The 23,431-nt window shown below is 39.9% G+C and overlaps 1 protein-coding gene across 4 annotated transcripts in view; it reads left to right on the top strand.

Moving 5' to 3' along the window:
• The window catches only part of BMPR2 (bone morphogenetic protein receptor type 2), a 217,724-nt gene that overhangs the window by 185,468 nt on the left and 8,825 nt on the right, over positions 1-23,431 (top strand). For 3 of the 4 annotated variants that reach the window (XR_008914264.1, XM_007501913.3, XM_056808550.1), the window contains 5 exons: positions 3,644-3,804; positions 5,167-5,314; positions 13,689-13,828; positions 18,106-18,278; positions 20,523-21,790. Coding sequence is in view for 3 of the 4 variants with exons in the window: in XM_007501913.3 (XP_007501975.1) it covers positions 3,644-3,804; positions 5,167-5,314; positions 13,689-13,828; positions 18,106-18,278; positions 20,523-21,790 (1,890 nt within the window). In the remaining variant the exon portion in view is untranslated. The remainder of the gene's footprint in view (positions 1-3,643; positions 3,805-5,166; positions 5,315-13,688; positions 13,829-18,105; positions 18,279-20,522; positions 21,791-23,431) is intronic. The other variant, XM_007501914.3, reaches the window with a different exon arrangement.

Below are 23,431 nucleotides of genomic sequence, written 5' to 3'. Positions count from 1 at the left end.
CATGGTTACATGATTCATGACCCACCCTCCATCCCCTGCCCCCCCACTCTTTCCTCTCCACTCCCAAATCCAACAAGCAGTTCCACTGGGTTATACATGTGTCATTGGTCAAAACCCATTTCCGTATTATTCATATTTGCAGTAGCATGAGCCTTTAACATCTCCTAATCATATCCCTATCACATTATATGATCGATCACATATTTTTCTAATGCATTTCTGTTCCCAAAGTTCTTTCTCTGGATACGGATAGTGTTCTTTCTCATAAGTTCCTCTGGATTGTCCTGGATCATTGCATTGCTGCTAGTAGAAAAGCCTGTTACATTTGATTGTGCCACAGTGTATCAGTCTCTGTATACAGTATTCTTCTGGTTCTGCTCCTCTCACTCTGCATCACTTCCTGGAGGTTGTTCCAGTCTCCATGGAATTACTCCACTTTATTATTCCTTTAAGCAAAATAGTATTTCATCACCAACATATACCACAATTTGTTCAGCCATTTCCCAATTGAAGGGCATCCCCTCATTTTCCAGTTTTTTGATACCCCAATGAGTGAGGATATATTTTTGTACAAGTTTTTTTTCCATAAACCCAGCAGTGTTATGGCTGGATCAAAGGGCAGGCATTCTTTTAAAGCCCTTTGCACATAGTTCCCAATTGCCCTCTAGAATGGTTGGACCAATTCACAAATCCACCAGCAGTGTATTAGTGTCCCAATTTTGCCACATTCCCTCCAACATTTATCACTTTCCTTTGCTGCCATATTGGCCAGTCTGCTAGATGTGAGGTGATACCTCAGAGATGTTTTAATTTGCATTTCTCTAATCAGGAGGAATTTAGAATACTTTTTTCATGTGCTTATTGATAGTTTTGATTTCATTGTGTGAAAACTGCCTATTCATGTCCCTTGACTATTTGTCGATTTGGGAATGGCTTGATTTTTTGAAATTGACTTAGTTCATTATATATTTGGAAAATTAAACCTTTGTTAGAGAGTTTTGTTATAAAAATATTCTCCCAGTTTGTTGCTTTCCTCCTAATTTTGGTTGCATTGGTTTTGTTTGTACAAAACCTTTTTAATATGATATAATCAAAGTCATTCATGTTACATTTTGCAATGTTCTCTATCTCTTGCTTGGTCTTAAATTCCTTCCTTTCCCACAGATCTGACAGATATACTATTCTGTGTTTAATTTATTTAGTATTTCACTCTTTATATTTAAGTCATTTACCCATTTTAAATTTATCTTGTTATAGGGTTTAAGATGTTCATCTAAACCTAATTTCTCCCATACTGTTTTCCAATTTTCCCAGCTTTAAAGAATTTTCTTAACAATTAATAGTCTTGTACTTTGCCTTTTTAGCATCTCAGATCTTGGTGTTATCGAGAATCTTTGACAGTTTTCTTAGACATTTTATGTCATTTTGTTATTACTTTAGAGTAGGAAATATTTTATATTAAGCCATTTTACCTTGAATGGGTGTCTTGACAATTGTATATGTCCTTAGTGCAGTAATGGCCACTGTCACTACTAGTGTCACCAGGTTAATATATTTGTCTTAGCTCACCAGTGCTTCTTTAACAAACTGCTCTAGGAGGTCAATTTATTCTGCTTGCCTCTTTCTTTTTATTCCTTCCAAGCTCCTCCAACCAGAGCTCTTCTGACTCTTTGCAATGATAACTTGTAGTTTTGTGGTAGAGTGAATAGAACCTGGGATTGAAATCAAGAAGACCTGCTTTGAGTTTTGTTCCGGAACTTTCTCATCATACAATTCTGGGCAAGATATTTTAGCTTCTTAGAGCCTCGGCTTCCTCATCTGTGCAATGGGGATTGTAATAGCATCTCCGCCTCACAAAGTCATTACAGGGAACAATTGAGATAATATATAGAAAGTCCCTTAAAGATCTTAAAGTGCTCTACGATTGTTAGTTATTTTCATAATGGAGCTGGTATTACCACCCTTCAAAATCTGGGTTTTACTCAGCTATTGTAAAATGAGGCATATACTATGTGTATACTCTTGATAGGGTAGTATAGTATATTTGACACAAGTATCTTTACAAGAATTATATGTGCCCACAGTGATGTAAGAGTGCTGCTGAGTATATTATTTTAGTGTCTAGAAATAATATTATTTACTCAGCTGTTAGGAACAATAAAAATAGAGAAATTGCTTTGGAATTTATTTTCCTTATTTGGAATTCTGTTTTTTGGAGTGCTCAGTCCTAAAGTTTTCTTTTGTTTTTATTTAATTCAACAAACATTTATTAAGAGTGTGCATATCACTGTGCTATGTATACAATAGACATTTTTCTGGGTGATCAGGATTATCTGGACCTATCATTTCATTAGTGTAGGGAATCCTGGTAAAGAAAATCTTGTCTACCAATGCAGAACCAGAACTATTTTATAGTTTTAAGAAAGAGTTGCCTCAGTTTCTATAATGGTCAAATTAATAATTTATATTTAACATAACACCTTCATTCTGATTGTAACTTAATTAAATCACTAGGTAGTTTTCAGAGTAAATTGGTCTGATTATTCTATTTCTGGGCATAATATAGAGGGTCATTTAAATTATTAATAGCAACAATAAATGTCATTTAGAATTTCAGCATTTCAGGAATAGTGAGTGTAACGCTTGGGAACCTACTGAATTCTTTATACACTGGAAAACCAACATCATGTTTTAATATGTAGTTGGTTGCTTTTTAGACAGGCAGCTGGTACTCTTTTCCTTTATAAGGGATTCCAGCTCTTTCAGTAATTCTCCCACCTCCCAGTCATCGAACCCTTAAAAGTCAAAAGGATCCCAAGAAATCAACTTGTCCAGTATACAGCTGAACAAAAATTGGATCCAGATTAGGATTTCACTTTGTTGGTCCCTTCACCTTTTGAGATTAAAATTAAAGAAATTATTAGCTGATGTGCTTCTGTGCATGGGCCCAAGAACTAGGAGTGTAAATAGTCTGTATATGCACAGTGTCTCCTGGAAAGGAAGCATTTTATAAAGGCTTGTTGGTTATATTGTCATTTCTGAGGCCCTGCAATTTATTTCTGTCTCCTTTTTTGATTTCTTTCTTCCCTGCCACTCTTCTTCCTGTGATGTAGCCCCTCCTATAAGATATAGCTTGGTGCATATAGGAGAATTTTTCTTTTCACTTTAAAGTTCTTTGGATTCAATTTGTGATTTCACTGGTGTAAAGCAAGGGTTCTTGACCTTTTTTGTATTCTAGGTGCCACTGCACTGTTTTAAATTGTGATTTTATCAAAATAACATTTCTGTTTATAAAAAATAATTCCTCTTCCTTTACTTCTTGATTCCCTATTGACACTCCCAGGATATAAAACTAGCATACTTGTTTGTTTTGGAATTTACAGGCAACACATTAGTTGTTAGTTTCACCAAATAAGTTTGTATTTAATTAACCCTTCCTACATAAGTAGGTATAACTATTAGAAATCAAGGATTAAAGAGTTGAGAAAATTGTTACAAGTATTATCTTTTTTATTTATAAAAATTGGTAGGATAGGAAATGACAGGCTTCTGTATTTATCTACCACCTTCTTAACCAAAGTACTATTTTCATCTCCAATAGAGTTATTCAAATATTAATAAACATTTGAAATTATCCAAACAGATCATTATAAACCTGCAATTTCCCATCGAGACTTAAACAGCCGAAATGTTCTTGTAAAGAATGATGGAACCTGTGTCATTAGCGATTTTGGATTATCTATGAGACTAACAGGAAATAGGCTTGTCCGTCCTGGGGAAGAGGACAATGCAGCAATAAGTGAGGTGAGCTTTTTTAAAATATGCCAAAATGAGACATCCAGGAGACCAGTAGCTTACAGAAAAAGCCTCTCTCTTCATCTCTACCATTACTCCTGGTGTATTTATTTAATCGTTGATGTTATTAGTAGGATTTTTAAAAATCTTCGTTGTTATTAGTACTTTAAATTCATCTCAACTTTTTGCAGCTATTGACTTAGGCAACTAAATTCCTTTTGGAAATCATTGTTAGGCCCATGCATTTTGACAAGCAAACAGAAGGATATTTTGGAGCAGGTTTTTTTTCCCTTTTTTATTGTCATTCAAAACACAATTTCATATTGGTCTTTGTTGTAAGAGCAAACTCATACATAACCAAAACCCCAAAATAAAACCATAAATACACTGAAGTGAAAGATGACTCCAACAGTTGTCTGGTGGTGGATAGCATTCCCCATCCTAAATCTTTCAGTTGTCCCAGATCCATGCGTTTCTGAGAGTAGCCAAGTTTTCACAGATAGTCATCGTTGAAGTAGGCTGGAATCAAGCCTGAGTTGACGTTCTAATGCTTGCTTGCTTGTTTTCATATTGAAAGATGGCAGACATCAGTATGTTGTTCAGGATACATGATGATTCGTATTTTCTAATTGATCATGATGATCCTTTCCAAAGATATATGCTCCAAGTTGATTGTCACTGATACAAAACAGAAGGGAGCCTGACCACTGCCAACACCTTCTGTTATTTGTCACAGCTAGTCTTTCCAGCCCCCTTTGTTAGGAGTTGGAAGGTGAGTTTTAAAAAATTCTTATAAATCTATTGTGATAATCCTTGACCCTGGGGAGATGGATTTAAGACAGAGGTTCGTATGTTTTAGAAGTAAAAGAGATCCCAGAAGTCATTCTGACCTGCTCTTTGTGATTCCTAAAAGTAAATTAAGAACCAATACAGCATTCCCAGGAGCTATGTAAAAGGGATGAACTCCCTTGGAAAAAATACTCTTGGTTAATTTCAATATGTAATAGAAATGAATCAGGCAGCAAACATGATGGAAAAGTTAACCACTTCTTATCAAGTGAAATCAGGGTTTATTAAGTGAAGGACATTAGCAGAAATAATAGAGGTGATGAAGTTAATTTTTGATTTGAACTTTTATTGATCACCTATCTCCTTAGGAACACAGGTATTTTCTGAGATACTTATTTCTAAAGTAATCCATTCATTAAAGAGGAACATTTTATAGATGAAAAATAAGAGGCACAAAAGTTAAAATGACTGATTTGAGTTCATGCAGCAAGTAATAGCACGTCTAAAATTCTAATCTTCCAATTGGTGCTTCATCCACTAGAATATATAACAGTTTCAGAAAATAACCCTTTTTCCCCTTAGGTTGGTACAATCCGATATATGGCACCAGAAGTGCTAGAAGGAGCCGTGAACCTGAGGGACTGTGAATCAGCTCTAAAACAAGTGGACATGTATGCACTTGGCCTAATCTACTGGGAAATATTTATGAGATGTACTGACCTCTTCCCAGGTAAGAGGGGAAAGTGCTATTGAAAATCCCATAAATATGTGGAAGTGAATCAGTTTCACATTACTGTATATCTTTTTTGATTGAATCTGTTTGCCAGAAGAATCATTTGAATTTTGTTTTATTCTTTAGTCTATTGCCATCTAGTGTTTAGAAATAATATTAACATACATTACAGATTCCAGCAAAGCTCCAGACTCTACTCCTTGCTTCTGAATGAAAAATAAATAACTGCCCTATGAGTTATGGCTTGAACTCTGATCACACCACATTTAAATATTTTCCTTATGACCCTTTTGAAATTAACTGCCGGTATATATTCATGCCAATATTTTCTGAATTTACCCAACAGAAAATTAAGAATAATGTGTTTTCCACTGAGAATGCCCATTTATCTGCTAATGCTGGTCTAATTACATTTCTGTCCTTTTAAGGTATTTAGCTTTAGGTGGTCAAGAGAGGTTCTAGTTGTTTCTAATGATTTACTCTCATAAAACAAAGAAGTGTTGACTGCCTGCATATAGAAGCTAAAGGGAGTTCAAATCTAATAGGGGAAATGAAATACATACATATGTGTCTAGGATACAAAGATCAGAATATGTAGAAAAGGTAAAATGTTCTAAGAGTGAAATGAGGAAAAGGTTACTTTCAGCTCTGTGGAGAGGAGAGCATTTTCTATAGGAGGTGACAGTGGAACTGGGTCTCAAAAAGCCTCATCAGAAAACATCAATTAAGCACCTAATTTTGATGGCCACCATGCTAGATTCTATATAAAGTGTATTAATCTAAAAGTATTTTATTGCTAAGGAATTTACTAAGACAATAGAGAAGAGCCATAGATAAGGCTTTTGGAATTATTTTACTTTTGAAGCATTTGACAGTTTTTTAAAAAATCTGTAACCAATGAAATAAAGCTTACATTTATATTGAGTTCATTAAGCAATTATTTTTTTATTTTATATTTTATAATATGGGAACAATTTCCCAATATATTCCCCTTCTTAGTTGAATCCTCCTTGTTATGAAAAAAAATTTTTTCTTCTATAATTGGTCATTTTTGTAAGAGCATACTCCTACAAAACCAAAACCCCCAAGTAAAACCATAAATAAACTGATGCAAAAGATAGTATGCTTTGTTCTCCACCCTATTCTAAGAGTTCTTTTTTTGGAGATGGATAGCATTCCCCAACATAAGTCCTTCAGCTTATTTGTCCCAGATTGTCACATTGCTGAGAGGATCTAAGTCTTTCACAATTGATCATCATACAATACTGCTGCTACTGTATATAATGTTCTCCTGGTTCCGTTTATTTCAATCTCCATCAGTTCATGTAGATCTTTACAGCTTTTTCTGATATCATGCTGCTTCTCATTTTTTTTAACACAATAGTATTCCATCACCAACATATACCATAGTTTGTTCAGCCATTCTCCAGCTGATAAACATCCCCTCAATTTCCTATTCTTTGCTACCACAAAAAGAACTGTTATAAATATTTTTGTACACATAGGTCCTTTCCCCTCTGGTTGTTTTTGTTGTTGTTGTTGTTGTTTTTAATCTCTTTAGGATAGAGTCTCAGTAGTGGTATCATAGGATCAATGGGTTTGCTCAATTTTATGGCCCTTTGGGCGTATTTCCAAATTGCTTTCCAGGATGGTTAAAAATCCACCAACAATGCATTAGTGCCCCAGTTTTGCCATATGCTCTCCGATATTTATCCCTTCACTGTCATATTGGCCATTCTGATAGATGTGAGGTGGTACTTTAGCACTATTTTAATTTGCATTTCTCTAATCAGGAGGGATTTAGAATATTTTTTCATATGATAATTGATAGCTTATCTGAAAACTGCTTGTTTATATCCTTTGACTTATATTCTCATAAATTTGACTTAGTTCTTTATAGATTTGAGAAATTAGATCCTTATCAGAGAAGTTTGTTATAATTTTTCCCCCAGTTTGTAGTTTCCCTTCTGATCTTGGTTACATTGGTTTTGTTTTTAACAAAAGCTTTTTAATTTAATATAATCAGAATTATTCCTTTTACATCTTATAACACATATCTCTTGTTTGGTCATAAATTATATGAAGAAAATTTTTATCAAAACCCAGTTGACAAAGCATGTATGTCTGAGAGCATCTGCTGCTTCCCATACCCATTTTTCTCCTAGCTTCTTCTGAGAGGAGGGAGATATGGCTCCTTGTTTTTTCACTCTGCAACCAGGATTGGTCATTGCAATTGAATGAACTTACAAGTAAGTTGCATCACAGAGTACTTAGTTTACATGTTCTATCTAGCATTAGCAAAAACTACACAGTACCAGTACTCTGTTGCCAGAAGACAAGTCTTTAGCCTCAGTCTCTAAATTTTGTGCCTTTTATTAGAGAATTATTATACTTGAGTCAATCTTGAGTTCAATTTTCAAGTCAACATTTGCCATTTATAGGCACGCTGTGTACAATGTCATTTATTGTTTTTTCCAGAAGTATGATGTTTGGCAAAACAAATTACAGTAAGTTCCATAAGAACGATGCCATAAAAATGGCTTTTTCAGGAAGTATCAGAGAAGATAAAGGAGGTCCTCCTCAGAGATCCTGCCAGGTTGTCTCTCCCTCAGATCCGCTTGCCTAAAGCTACTATCCACAGATTCTTCAAACGTCAGAAGTGTTTTGGGCAGCGAGGTGTCTCCTTGAGGTCCTGGGCTCAAATACATCTGCCCTCATTCCTAGCAGGATCACCCTGCACAAGCCCTTGGACCCCAGTTGCCGAGTCCTCAGCCCTCTTGTGCCTTGGAATCTAGCTATTCTAAAAAAGAATGTTTTAAGGGTTAAAGGAGGGGCTCCAAAATGTTTGTATTTTAAAGCCATCCCCCCCCTCCCCCAATTATCTGTGGGATCCTTAGATCTAGCGGCCTGGAAGGCGGAGATAGCGGACACGTGATCTGGCTGGGGAAGTCCCAGAATCCCCTTCTGCCTCCTTCCCAGCCCTGTGCGCAGGAGGCCTTCCTAGCTGGAAACAACTAAATCAAGTATCTATCGCCAGACTCCTGTGAGGCCACACTGAAATGAAGCTGCTCTTGTCCTCAGCAAGCTTAAATTCTGTGGAGGCAGCAGCGTCCGTGTGTGTGCGTGTGTGTGTGTGTGTGTGTGTGTGTGTGTGTGTACGTGTGTGTGCACATGTGTGTGCGCGCGTGTATATGTGTGCATGTGTGTGCGTGTCTGTGTGTCTGCACACACACACAGAGAATTGTGTTTACACATACACAGAATCGCTGTCTGGGCTCGTGGCTTCGGGGAGGAAGGGCAATCACTGATCCTGGGAATGAGCTGGCGTCCCCGGGGCAGCTGGGAAGGATGAGTGTTTCTTGCTACTAATTCGTTCTGGGAAGGAAGGCTGGCTGGCTCGGGGTGTTTAAGTCTAGAATGGAACTCCTCCGCTCTTGGCTGGACATCTCTGACTAAAGGAGGGGGGACAGGGAGCCGCCAAGGCACTAAGAGAGAATGCAGACCTGAATTCAAATCTGTCCTCACACTTCCTAGCTATGTGACCCTAGGCAAGTCAGCATGCTGGGGATAATAGGAGCACATAGATCCAGAGAGTCAACTAGATGAGATTTGTAAAGCAATTTGCAGACTTTAAAGGGCTGTATACATGCTAGCTATTATCCTGTAGGCTCCATGGACAGAACAATTACTCTCCCCAAATCCCATCATTGCCTTTCTTGACTGTAAAAAAGATTCACATCTCGTAGCTATCCGAGAATATAAACCATCTTGTTTATAAGCATGAAAAGGTTTCTGCATCAAAGGAAGCACCTGATCTGAGCCTTAAAGAAAGCAGAGCATTCCAAGAGGCCCAGGTGGGGAATGGAGGGGGCCATCGTCTAGACCTGGAGGACAAATGATGAGCTGGCATGGAAATAACACATGGAAGACTGAGTTAGGAAGCAACAAGGAGGCCATTTTGGCCGAGAGAAGTAAAATGCTGATGGGGAGCTGCACAAAACACATCTGAAAAGTCAATTTGTAGCCACCTTGTATGAGGTCTTAAATTCTGGGCTGAGAAATTGTTTTTCATGGTAGAGGCAGGCTGTAGGGATGGCTGGAGACTGACCAGGAGAATCCTCAGTCAGGTATTTTCTTGGGACAATTACTTTTGTAGCTGTGGGGCAGAGAAGAGAAGGAGAGAATGAGTACCAAGAACCAATTAGAGGCTGTTACAACCACCCAGGGCAGGCACCTCAAAACCTTTTTTTTAACATGCACACATCATCATTTTTGAGAACATATTAACTTGTTTTAGAGATATAACTTTGAGAACAGTACACATAGCTGAAAGAAAAAACAAGAGGATCTTGACCAGCTACTGAACCTTTTTGTTCTTAGAATGCCATCATACTCTTAAAATTTATTGAGGATTCCCCTCCCCAAAGAACTTTTGTTTATCTGAACTATGCTGTCAATATTTTCTATATTAGAAATTAAAACACCTTAGTATTATTGTAAAAATAATTTTGACCTTTTGAACCCCCAGGGATCTCTAGACCATAATTCCAGAACCATTCGAGTAGAATATTAAGCAGAATCTATTAGGAATAAAATACAAGGATTAAATAAGATGGAGAGAGGGGAATTTGGTTAAATAGCGATAGTTCTGAAAAAGTTGTGCTAACTCAAGTGAGTCAGGAGTATAGTGTTGGCCTCCAAAAGCTAATGAGATCTTGAATTGCTTTAAGAGGGCCATAGCTTCGAGGAATAGAGAGGTAATCATTCCTTCCACCATACTCTGCCCTTGTCAGACCTCATCTTTTCGTGTGTTCAGTTCTGGACCCCAAGGTTTAAGAAGAACATGGATAGGCTTTAGGAAAATCGCTTTGGCAATAAGTGGATGGACTGGAATGGGGAAAGACTTGAGAGTTAAAAGGCTCTTTTAAGAGTCTAATTAAACAAGACATGATTTGAGATAAACTAATGTGCTGGACACATGAGTATAGAGGGAAGGGGACAGGTGTGAGAGAGTCTAGACATAGAACCAACACAATGTGAGAACTGCTCAGCTACGGCCGTAAGATGTGCCAAAGTGAGGAGTTAAAGAGAATTTCCAGATTGTAACACCTCAGCCCCTGGCGAGATGCGGCTCCCTCAGTACAGCTATGAGGAAGGTTGGAAGACAGGTAGGCTTGGGAGAAATGATAAGAGCAGACAACCCATCTGTACACATTCTTACTGGGTGCCCAGCTTCATCCTTCCCAAAATGAAAAGGAGGCAAGTGAGGCTTCTAGTCTTAGTCTCTGCCTCCAGGGAGAGCCTCCGCCCTAGAGGTCCCTGCTGAAGGCAGAAGTTGTCGATGGTACAAGGAGGAAGAATGCGGTTTTCCAAGCGGCATATATTCTGCTGTGGGGCTGATAACCTGGCTCAACAGGGGGAGGCTTGGGTCCAGGTTGTACAACCTCTGGGGAAGAGGGAGGTAGAAGGGGACCCGATTTCCTATCCTCTGATGGGATAAAGTGATAGCCCCACAGGGGGATGCCCTGCCTCCCTGAATGAATGAATGAATGAATGAATGAATGAATGAATGAACGAACGAACGAACGAACGAACGAACGAACGAACGAACGAACGAATGAATGGAGTTAATATTGACCTGGCGTTAAAGTAGGAAATTAGGGCTGGCTGTGTAGATTGGGAGTTAACTGCATAGACATGATAATGCAGCCCATGAAAGTAGATGATATCATCCAGAGAGAGAACATAAAGATAGGCAAGAACAGAGCTGATGGCACCCACATGTGAGTCCAGAGATAGATAGTGATCTAAAAAAGAAAGTTCAGATTAGATGGTAGGAGAAAAACCAAAGGAAGGTAATATCACAGATGCCAGGAAAAGAAATAATGCTCAGAAGAGAGGAAAGATTCTGCTGCCAAATACTACAGAGAGGTAACAGTATAACCAGGTTGATAAAGAAAAAAGTTAATAATCCCTTTACTTTTCTTTTGAAATGGAAATATTTTGTTTTAATATATATTTACATATTTATATGAAATATGTTTACAGATGTTTATTTTAGCATATTAAATATTTAGTATGCTTATTCATCACTTTCATTTGGCAAATTTTCTAGTAATATTGAGCTTTTAGAGAGAAAAAAGATATTTGTGAATTTGATGCCTTTTACCGAACAATTATTCTAATCCAAAATCAATTTATCATAAGAAGCCTTTAAAGAGAATAACAAAGATCTTTAAAATGTCATATTGCAGATTTTTTTTAAATAAATAATAATGCCAGAAGGAATTTACAAATGCAACAAAACTCATCATATAGGGCTTCATGGCTGAAAAAGGTTTAAACTGGTAATATGAAGCCCTCTGGCTTCCACTTTGAAATTCAGCACTGATAAGATACTGTATCAAAGTAAATTTTGGATTAACTGCTTTGTGTAAAGTAATTGTTTTAAAAATTTCTGTCAATTGATATAGGTATAAGGTGTGACTATAATTACTTCTATTTACATATAAAGTACTATTTTCCAAAGAACACTATTATTCTATAACCCTTCAATAACATCAATATGATATAGCTATTCATAACCATTTCTTTTTAATGTAGACATGTTACATTTCACTTCATTGCTTACACAAGATCAAATAGTAATAGTAGCATTTTTCATCCCATCATTAACCTACAGCCTTCCCTATGTAGGTGTGTATGTATTATCTTTTGTTTTATAAACAAAGAAATGAAAGGACAGAATGGTTATACACTGAGTCATCACTAGAATCTAGACTCCAACTGGCCACCCTGTGTTTAGTAAGAGAACTTTGCTCTACCAACACTTTATCCTATAATTTGTTTAAACCATTGATTTTCAAAAAAATGAGCCCCAAAGGTTCTCCAGCTATTCTGTAATAGGTAGCATGAACTTGTGTGATATTACTGTTGCTACTTTCTTTCCCCATATGAATTAATAATTGGCCTGGGAATGAATAAAAATAAGACATCATCTCATTAAAAGTAGCACCATTATTATGTCTGGTAATTTTGGCAAGAGAGGGACAGAGAGAAAGAGAGAGGTTTTTTCTAGTGATAAGCAGGAATAAGTTGGGATATAAATATGATGCTTCATCTATTAAAGGAATAAAAAGACAAATGCATTTATTTCTGTAGTCAGATGGCCATATAATAAAAAATAACCATAATATCTAACATTAACTGGCAGCTACTGCATAGAGAACAGAGTTAATGGAATATGGCGACTTTATATAACCTGCCCATTCATATGGGTCCTTCAGACAAGTGCTGAAATCATAGAATCACATCTTAGAAGGGACCTGTGAAGTCATCTAATTAAATTCCTTTCCCCAGAAGCAGCGGGAGGGTACACTGGATAGGGCCCTGGGCTTCAAGTCAGGAAAGCTTTAATTCAAATACATCCTCAGATTTTTCCTAGCTATATGACCCTGAGCAAGTTGCTTAATCTCTTGTTTGCCTCAGTTTCTTCAGCTATAAAATGGGGATAATAATAGCACCTTTTTGTTTTTACAAGACACTTAGCTTTTTATCTGGCCCCTAGAAAGTACTATAGAAATTCTTATTCTCTTCCCTTCCCCCAAAATATGATTTTGACCTAAAATAAAGGAGATATTTTTATTATAACAATTTTGAAAACACTTCATTTTAACTCCTGCGTTCAGGTCTAAAGTAGGCATTTGAAAATGCAAATGCATTTGGCACAAGATGGAGGAATACAAGGTCAAAACAAACTTCTTGTTCCTTTCCCAATTGCATCCCATAACTAGGAGTATTTATTCTTTATTAAATATTGCCCATTTAGAGTTTCTTCTCATTTGATCACCAAAATCCTACTTGCCATTTACCCAAATCTCACAAAAGTAATTTCCTTTTTATCTAGTACCTCTGTTGACATTAAAAAAGGGAGAGCTGATGCTAGGAAATTCCAACTAATTTGTGCTCCTAGTTGAGTTGTGGTCCTTATTTAGAATGGTGTTTATAATTTTGCCCTCATGCTCCTCCATGTGATGTAAGAGGTTTTCTTTGCCAATAGATTAAAAACCACAAATGCAGCAGAGCAGCGAAACAACTGGTGTTCCGTCTTAGGAGGTACCTATTTGGGTTTTCTTTTCACGAAACTGATTCCCTGAGGTTTTTCTGAACTATTCCACAATTAGTGCTCTAAAGTCAGGAAACATAAAAATATTCACATCTCTAAATTTACCATTTTTTCTTTTTAGTACTATCTTTTTTCCTATTGGCATATATTATAGAACTACAATAAGTAGAAATTATTTGCTAATTGTTTTGTTGTTACGGTTCAACATTTCACATCCATCCAATTTCCTAAAACCTTGATTTTAAGCAGGTGAGTCTGTGCCAGAGTACCAGATGGCCTTCCAGACAGAAGTAGGGAACCGTCCCACTTTTGAAGACATGCAAGTCCTGGTATCTAGGGAAAAGCAGCGGCCCAGATTCCCAGAAGCCTGGAAGGAAAATAGCTTGGTATGTAAGAAGAAAAACTGAGTTATTAAAAAAGAGCTAACAAGGAAATACTGCCATATTCCTTTAAACAAACTGTGGAGTACATCTTTTTAAAAGTACATTTCAGAACTGCTCTGATTATTTCTTCCATCTAATTCTGACTGTCTAAATTCTGTGGTATAAAATTGTTGCTTGAGCTTTTTGCTTTTTTTTTTTTCAAATAAGAAATGACAGAAAACTTAATAGGAAATAATGTATACTACATTCATCATAGTTTCATGAAGAGTTTTAAAACCAGATTGAATGACAGCTGTAATCATACATATTGAATAAGTCTTTCCAAATGTGGTTGTTGAGATTTCTTTATTTTCTTGAGATCAAAAGTAAATATATCAATCAAACATGTAGATTAGCATAGGTCCATCACTTTATAAACTAATAGAAATCTTGGCTAACCACAAGAGAAATGAAGCTGGAAAGAAATCACATACATTAAAAATGTAACACATGGCACTGAAATTTATGCATGGACAGTTCTTGCGGTTTGATTAAATTGTTATTATAGTAACATTACTAAACTTGGAACAGATTAGTGAAAGTTAACCATTACATTAAAAAAAATCTGAAAGTCAATGTAAACCTCTAATTATTAAATTATTTCTTTTTATAATGGTTTTGTTCTTTGGTATAGCCATTTTCTCAAACTATTGTTCTATAGTTTTGTTTTACTTGTAGGTTAAAGTCATCAAATTCGGTTGATGATTTTGATAAATGAGCATTTCATTTTGGTGCCATCGTTTGCAAAGCTGTCACATAAAGAAATTCTTTGGAAATATTTATTTTGTGATGTTCATTGGCTTGTAATAATCTTGCTTCTTTTTTTTTCAAGAACTTAAGTCATTTAGTTAACCAGAAAAAAATGTCATTATTTTGAGTCTTCTGACATTTTAAAAAGCATTTATATTAAAGCACCTCCAAAGTTTCTTTTTGTGTGATATGCATTCTGTGCATTTTTTCTTGAAAGCTTTTTACTCTTTAGAATAGGTTGCTAAGTAAGGGATTAGAAAAGCTTGGTTTATTTCCAGATGATACATTTAAATAGTTGATCAGAAAGTCCAATTCTAGAATCAAGTTGTTCCTAAAGTGATGCCAAAAAATAAAAATATTAGAAACTAAATTTATAAATAGTTTTCTAGTATAAAAATTGAAGGTGTTCTTTTTTAAAAATCAGGGCTAGGTAAGTAGATTCATTCAAATGATGTCATGAATTTAAGGAAATTCTAGTATAGCTATAGATCACAGATCTCATCTGTAAGTTATGGTCTTATAGGTTGTATAATAAGCATTGGGAGATTAGGTGATTTGCTCATGGCCATACTGCTTAGCCAGGTGAAGTATTTGAATCTAGTTCTTTCTGAATCCAAGGCCCCACAACCTCCACTACCCAATATGCTTGCATAGCTTTTTCTTTTTAAGAATTTCAAACTTCAGGTATAAGTTCCCTATATCATTTTCTTTCTCCCTTACCATTCTGTCATTCCTCTTCTTCCTTATTCTTCTAATGTCTCAGTTACTCCAAAACTCCAAACCTATATTCAAGAGGCAAAACCCCTTGTGTTTTTTATCCACAGTTTCTTTTCCCTTTTGTTATTGTCATCACTGGGGACAAAAACATTTTTTCTCAATTCTTAAAAAATATCAGTCCTGTTCCCAGAAATTCTTGAAATCCTTTTCCTCTTCCTTCTGTCAATTCCACTCTTCTAAAATAAGTTATGTATCCCCATTATTGCTCTTTCCTTTCCTCATACTTCCTTTTAAATCCACTTATCTAGTTTCAGTCTTAAATATTTAACCTAAAGTTTCCCATGATCTTCTGGACCAGGCTCCCCCCAAAAAAATAATCCTCTGCTCTGGTTTTATTTTAATTAATTAAAAAAATTTTTTTACCATGTTTATATGATTCTTTTCATTCCCTCCCATTTTCCCTCCCCCTCCCAGAACCAACAAACAGTTCCACTGGGTTGTACAAATGTCACTTGATACCTATTTCCATATTATTCATTTTTGCTATAGAGCAATTTTTAAAAAGCTTAAACCCGAAATCGCATACCCATATATACATGTGATAAGTGATGTCATAGGTCCTTCTTTTGCATTTCAATTCCCATAGTTCTTTCCCTTGGTGTGGTTAGCATTCTTTCCCATATGTCCTTTAGGATCATCCTGGCTTGTTGAATTGCTACCAGTAGCAAAGTCTATTACATTGGATTGTTCCACAGTGTTTTTTACTTTCTGTGTACAACATTCTCCTGGTTCTGCTCATTTCACTCTGCATCAGTTCATTGAGGTTCTCCCATTTTTTATGAAAAGCCTCTAGATCATCATTCCTTTCAGCTCAATAGTATTTCATCACCATCAAATACCACAATTGGTTCAGCCATTCCCCAATCGGAGGGCATCCCCTCATTTTCCAATTTTTTTGCCATCACAAAGAGCGCGGCCACGAATATTTTTGTACACATATTTTTTCTTATTATCTCTTTGGTGTATAAACCCAGCAGTGGGTATGGGCAGGTAGTCTTTTAAAACCCTTTGGGCATAATTCCAAATTGCCTTCCAGAATGGCTAGATTAATTCACAATTCCACCAGCAAATGCATCGGTGTCCTGATTTTTGCCACATCCCCTCCAACATTTATTATTTTCCTTTACTGTCATGTTGGCCAATCTCTTTGCTCTGGTTTTATCCTCTTAGTTTTTTAACTATCCTGGCTTGGTTTCTCTTGACATTATCATTTCATAGTTTTCTTCCTTTCTATCAGTCACTCTTGGGTGCCATCAGCTCTATTGGTTTCTCGTAAAGACCTGTGGTGTCATTCAAGATTCAACACTAGCCCCCATGTTGCACTGAGCCCTTGTCAGTTAAACACAAAGGAAATACCATCCATGTATAAGTAACTCTTTCAGATTTCTATCTCTTGCTTTTGCCAGTCTTCCTTCTCTAAATTTGTTTCTTTTGCTTCTTCTAAAGGAAACATCATGGGTGTTGACCTGTCATCTCAAATAACATGTGAAAGAGTTCTGATTCTGATTCTTTGTTTCCTGTCTTTCTCCATCAGTGTTGGTGATGTCATCACATTTCTTTTCAAGAAGTATCCTGGTCAAGTAAGAAGAGGAATAGATTTTGAATCAGTTATGCCCTAGATTTAATCCCAACTCCTGATACTTGTTAGATATATGGCCTTGGGCAAATCATACAATTTTTCTGAACCTCTAAATTACCACATCTCATTATGGGGATAATAATGACAAATTTAGCCTATCTTGCATGTTTGTGATGAAAGTGGTTTGCAAACTCTTATCATGTAAAGCTAAATAAGCTAAAGAGCTAAATAGGAACTCTTATTCTGCAGGGGAGAGGTGTTATCATTTCTTTCCTTTGTCTTCCCATTCACCCTGCTGTTAAATCACATTGTTGCACTACCTAATATTTGCTGACTTTTTTTTCCCTTGGTTTTCTGTGATTTCAGATCCTCATTCCAACCAAATTCCCTTCCCTGCAATATACTATCCAAGTTCTTTCTTCTTTTGAACTTATCCTCTGAACTAGTTCTTCCTAATCAGTCCACAGTCCTGTAACAATTTTCCTCCCACCCATCCACAGCCAAAGCATAACCTTCATTTTTTCAAATTCCATAGCAAGAAGAAATCAACCTGAAATTTTAAATTTGTATATTATTCATCTTGAGAAATACTCATGACAGAAAGCTAATCAGATAACAGCTACATTTATGTATTGTGGTAGTATTTGTATGTACATGCATAAATTACATGTAAAGGCACTCTCTAACTTACATATGACCTGCCTTTCTGGGATCAGCAGGTAAGAGCCAACCTAAGATTATGTTATCTTCTTAAATGTCCATGTTACACTCTTGTTTCCTATTGAACCTGCAATCAAAACCACAAGATATTTTTCAGTTTGATTGCTATTTGTGCTTTTCAGGTTGAATTTGTAAATGAACCCAAGTGTAAAGAAGACTCTTAATCTGTTTGGAGTAGACACAATGAGATGGATGGTTAGCGTCCAAAAAGACCTCATGAGTTTGCCGACTTTTAATGGATTTGTTGATTTTTCCTTGGCATGCAGGCTGTAGAGCACAGCTTAAGAATACCTTATACATAATAGTTGTGTACTTAGTCTGTGTTGAAAGGAATTGAACTTATTGGCTTTTAAAGTTCTATTTTTCCACTGAATTTAAGATTCAAGTTGTTTGACACAGGATTTTATTTTTCTAGGCTGTAAGATCACTAAAGGAGACAATCGAAGACTGTTGGGACCAGGACGCAGAGGCTCGGCTTACTGCTCAGTGTGCTGAGGAGAGGATGGCTGAACTCATGATGATTTGGGAAAGGAACAAATCAGTCAGTCCAACAGTCAATCCAATGTCTACTGCTATGCAGAATGAACGGTAAGAATATGTGGAGTTGAGGCAGAGGCCCCTGAATGAGGGCTTTGGTTGAGAAAAGAAAAATAGATCAGTTCTTACATGTCAGACCAGTACCACCATTTTTCCAATGAAGGTTTTTGTTTTTCTTAATGAATACAGAAGATGTCTTTGTGAGATATGGAACTTCCTACCAAAATAAGGATAGCTTCTTTCAGAGGAGGTATACATTTCATGATCTGTTCCCTGGCACCTTCACTGGTTTTTCATTTACTTAGAGATGGACTTCCTTTTAGTGGTCTTTTCATTTGTGGTATTGGTTATGGTTCAGTGGTTAAGAACTCTGGGCTGGAATCAAGAAGACCTGAGTTCAGATCCTACCTGTGACACTTGCTAGCTGTGTGACCCCAGGGAAGTCCCTCAACCTCTATCAAATATCAGTCTTCTCATTTGTCAAAGGGAGGATAATAATAGCCCCCACTCCCCAGGGTTGTTGTAAAGCTAAAACAAGATAGTATTTGTAAGAACATAGCACTCTATAGCCAGCAAAGTACTTTACATGTATTCTCTCATTTGAATTGACAATGCCCCTGTGAATGGGCTCGTGCTATAATTATCATCCTCATTTTATGAGCTGAAAGCAGTCAGATGACTTACATGTCTTAAATGAGTAAGTGTCTGAAGCAGGATTTGAACTTGGATCTTCTTGACACCAAGTCCAGCCCGATATCCCTCGGACCACAGTATTATTCCTTTGATCTGCTTATTTTGTTCTGTTTCAGATCATGGAAATCTTGTCTTTCATCTCTTGAGTTTACCATATTGATTTTTTACTGCTTGATAATATTCCAGTACAAAGTCAAATTAATCATTTCTGTCAAATGAAGAACAGTTTTAAGAAATTCACAGTTGTGAACTTTCACATTTTGCCTTCAGCCTTATGCTAACTCACAATTAAGGTGGAATAATCTTCCAATGAAATCATTCCTAAGGAAGCAGCACAGATTCACGGAGGCACTCTGGACCTGGCTCTGGATCCAGATTCTTCTAGCCGGTTCATTTTGCTACCTAGAATCTGGGTTTCCTCAGCCGCAGAATGTGGGCCTTGAGCTAGATGATCCTGAAAGCCCCTTCCAAGTCAGAAATCGGAGGGTCCTGATCACTGTTAGGCAGCCCGCACCACGTCCCTGAAGCTCCCCAGAGCCGGGGGGGGGGGGGGGGGGGGAGGGTCCCTCCGCTGTCACCTCTTTCCCTATCGATCTCCTTATCCTGCCGTGCTCTACGGCTCCCTTTGCTCATCTTCTCCTCCCTGTGCTTTCCTTTCTGTCCGTGTTTGTGCTTTGGGCTTAGTCCTGACTCCCCTCCCCTAGCGGCTCCTTTTCCCTCTGATAGCCCCTTCCACCTCCTCCTGCTGGATTATTTTGGTGATTCCTGTGATTGTTGTTGTCTCGATGTTCTAACTAAATGTCACATATAGAGGAATGCAAAGGGGCGCTGAGGTCTCGGGTGGTTCACAGTGACGATTCGTCCCGTCCGTCCCACCCCCTTAGATTCTCTTACTTCTAAAGACACTCCAGCCATCTTGGGCAGTTCTGGGCAGTCACAATCGAGTCACTTTGAACATTTGTTACAGAGATTCAGAAGCCTTATAGGAGCCCCAAAATGGCCCCACAGGGCTCCAACTCCCCCCAGAGCAGGCACGCTGATGGCCAGCTTCTGCCTGTTAAGGGTGGATGCCTTGTCCCTCAGGACGTTGGCCCTTCATCAGATATTTCTCAGGCAGCTAGGATGTGCATTCTGGTAGGTGATGGGGAGCTCCAAAAGTAGTGACCCCCCCCCCAGAAATTTATAATCTAATTGCAGCCATTTGTTATAGCCTTGTTTTAAACTGCTGTTTGTAATTGGTAACGTTTTATAACTGTGGTACTGCTATTTATGCAGAGAGATTTAAATTGCTGCTTATATATATATTTAGGAAACTTAAAAAAAGAAAATGGTGTCTGAAAAGTCTTTTTAGATTGGTCTATTTCCACAGACTTTTCCTGTGTTTTTATGAACACAGCATCAGCAGCTGATTGTTAAAGGGAACCTTTTAGTATTCAAGTTAATTTAATTCTTTAATAAGAATTTTCTCCAAGATGAAGTGCCTAAAATAAAATGGATTATGATTTGAAATTAAAGTAGATCAGATTTTAAAATCGGAGCTGTTCAATATGGAAATGGTTTGTCATAAATGTCCTCTCAACGTGCCTTTTTTCTTTTTTTAAGCAACCTGTCCCATAACAGGCGTGTGCCAAAGATTGGCCCTTATCCAGATTATTCTTCTTCCTCATACATAGAAGACTCCATCCACCACCCTGACAGCATCGTCAAGAACATTTCCTTAGAACATTCAGTGTCTAGTAGCACACCTTTAACCGTAGGCGAAAAGAACCGAAATTCAATTAACTATGAACGACAGCAAGCCCAGGCTCGCATTCCCAGTCCTGAAACGAGCGTCACCAGCTTGTCCACGAACACCACCACCACGAACACCACCGGCCTTACTCCCAGCACCGGCATGACCACCATCTCGGAGATGCCCTACTCCGACGAGACCAGCGTCCACGCCAGCGGCGGGACTCAGCCGGTGGGGCCGACCCCCGTGTGCCTGCAGCTCACCGAGGAAGACCTGGAGACCAACAAGCTGGACCCCAAGGAGGTGGACAAGAACCTGAAGGAGAGCTCCGACGAGAACCTCATGGAGCACTCGCTGAAGCAGTTCAGCGGCCCGGACCCCCTGAGCAGCACCAGCTCCAGCCTGCTCTACCCCCTCATCAAGCTCGCCGTGGAGGGATCCGGGCCGCAGGACTTCCCGCCGGCCGCCAACGGCCAGGCGTGTCTCCTCGCCGGCGTCCCGCCGGCCCAGATCTACCCTCTTCCCAAGCAGCAGAACCTTCCCAAGAGACCGACGAGCCTCCCCCTCAACACCAAAAACTCCACCAAAGAGCCCCGGCTCAAGTTCGGCAGCAAGCACAAGTCCAACCTGAAGCAGGTGGAAACCGGAGTCGCCAAGATGAACACCATCAATGCCGCGGAGCCGCACGTGGTGACGGTCACCATGAACGGCGTGGCGGGCCGAAGCCACGGCGTGAGCGCGCACGTCGCCGCGGCCCCCTACGCCAACGGCGCGCTGCCCTCGGGCCAGCCCCCCGGCGCCGCCGCGCACCGAGCCCAGGACATGCTGCACAACCAGTTCAGCGGGGAGGACAGCCGGCTCACCATCAACTCCAGCCCCGACGAGCACGAGCCCCTGCTGAGGCGGGAGCAGCAGGCCGGCCACGACGAAGGCGTCCTGGACCGCCTGGTGGACAGGAGGGAGCGGCCCCTGGAAGGCGGGCGGACAAACTCCAATAACAACAACAGCAACCCGGGCCAAGATGTGCTCCGCGCGGGCCCCGGCGCCGATCCCGGGCAGCCCAAGCCCAGAAGAGCCCAGAGGCCCAACTCCTTGGACCTCTCGGCCACCAACGCACTGGACGGCGGCGCTCTGCAGCGTAAGTGGGGCCTCCTCTGTAGCCCGGGGACGGTGTGTGCCCGACACAGGCCGGCCGTGGCCTCTGACAGCCACCGAGCACACGGGCTCGCCACACCAGCCAGCACTGTCTGTTTAGGAGTGATAGGGACGAAGTCACTGTCCACCCATTCCCAAAGACGGGCAGGGACGCCACCTTTTAGGAGCCGTTCGAGCAGCACATAATAGGGCCCGTTGTAGCTCTCATAAGAATGTCACGAAAGACGGGGAATTTTCAGGCATAAAGAGAATGTGGGAGCCCTGAAGCTGGGGGGCTCTGAGGATGGGGATCCTGAGGCTGGAGGGTCCTGAAGCTGGGAGGCTTTGAGACTGGGGGCCCTGATGTTGGGGGTCCTGAGACTGGGGATCCCAAGGCTGGGGGGCCCTGAAGCTGGAGACCTAGAGACGGAGAACCCTGAGACAGGGGACCCTGAGGCTGGGGGTCCCAAGGCTGGGGGGGATCCTGAGGCTGGGGGGGCCCTGAAGCTGGAGGCCTTGAGACGGAGAGCCCTGAGACAGGGGATCCTGCGGCTGGGGTGGGGGAGTCTTGAGGCTGGGGGTCCCGAGGCTTGGGGGGGTCCTGAGGCTGGGGGGCCCAAGGCTGGGGGGGTCCTGTGGCTGGGGGGCCCGAGGCTGGGGGGGTCCTGAAGCTGGAAACCTAGAGACGAAGAGCCCTGAGACAGGGGATCCTGAGGCTGGGGGGGCCCTGAGGCTGGGGGTCCCGAGGCTTGGGGGGTCCTGAGGCTGGGGGGGCCCTGAAGCTGGAGGCCTTGAGACTGAGAGCCCTGAGACAGGGAATCCTGCGGCTGGGGTGGGGGATCCTGAGGCTGGGGGGGCCCTGAGGCTGGGGGTCCCGAGGCTGGGGACCTCGTCCTCCTTATCTTCCCGTCCTTCATCTGCCTCTGGAGGCTCCCGCGTGTTCTGGGCACGTTAGGTTGGGGCGTGACCCCTGGCCTATAGGAACAAATCACCCCAAACAAAAATATGCTCAAGTCAGTCTGTTGACCAGTAAGTAGCTGCTCGATGGCTGATGTCTTTGATGCCAGCCTCTTGCGGCAACAAAGCTATCAGAAAGAAGCGGCCGCCTGATGGAGAGACATCTTTGTCTGCATCATTAGAAAAGGCAGAAGGACCGTTGTCCGGCACAAATGAATCCTGCGAGCATGCAGAAAGGTGAAAAGGCTTTCTCAGCGTCACTGGCAGGAAGCAAAAAATACATGTAAGATTTAGGAATCACTTAAGAGAACTGCAGCATGGTAGAAAGACAGCTGCCAGGTGCGCGTAGCCACACCCTTCACCCAGCACAAAAGCCCTCACGGCGTGGCGGCTACTTCAGACAGATTGAAAAATAGCACTTTATCAATCCCTCCTTAACCTTGGTCCACGCTGAATTGACTAGTAAGGGGAATAGAAAATTAGAAGTAAAGCACGTGTGAATTTCTTGAGGGCTTTACTTTCCTGCTGAATTTATATGTGCACTTCTTTCCCATCCTACCCTGCACAACATTTTTACATTCATAACTCGTTATTAAGAGTTATTTTACAGGTAATTAGTCTAAAGCTCTATTTCCTGAACATAAGTTGTGGTTCAGGAAAAATCACGATAAACAAAACCCCAAATGGT

Source organism: Monodelphis domestica, chromosome 8 (genome assembly GCF_027887165.1).
Source record: "Monodelphis domestica isolate mMonDom1 chromosome 8, mMonDom1.pri, whole genome shotgun sequence".
Lineage (NCBI taxonomy): Eukaryota > Metazoa > Chordata > Mammalia > Didelphimorphia > Didelphidae > Monodelphis > Monodelphis domestica.
This window is presented reverse-complemented; position numbering and strand designations above follow the sequence as displayed.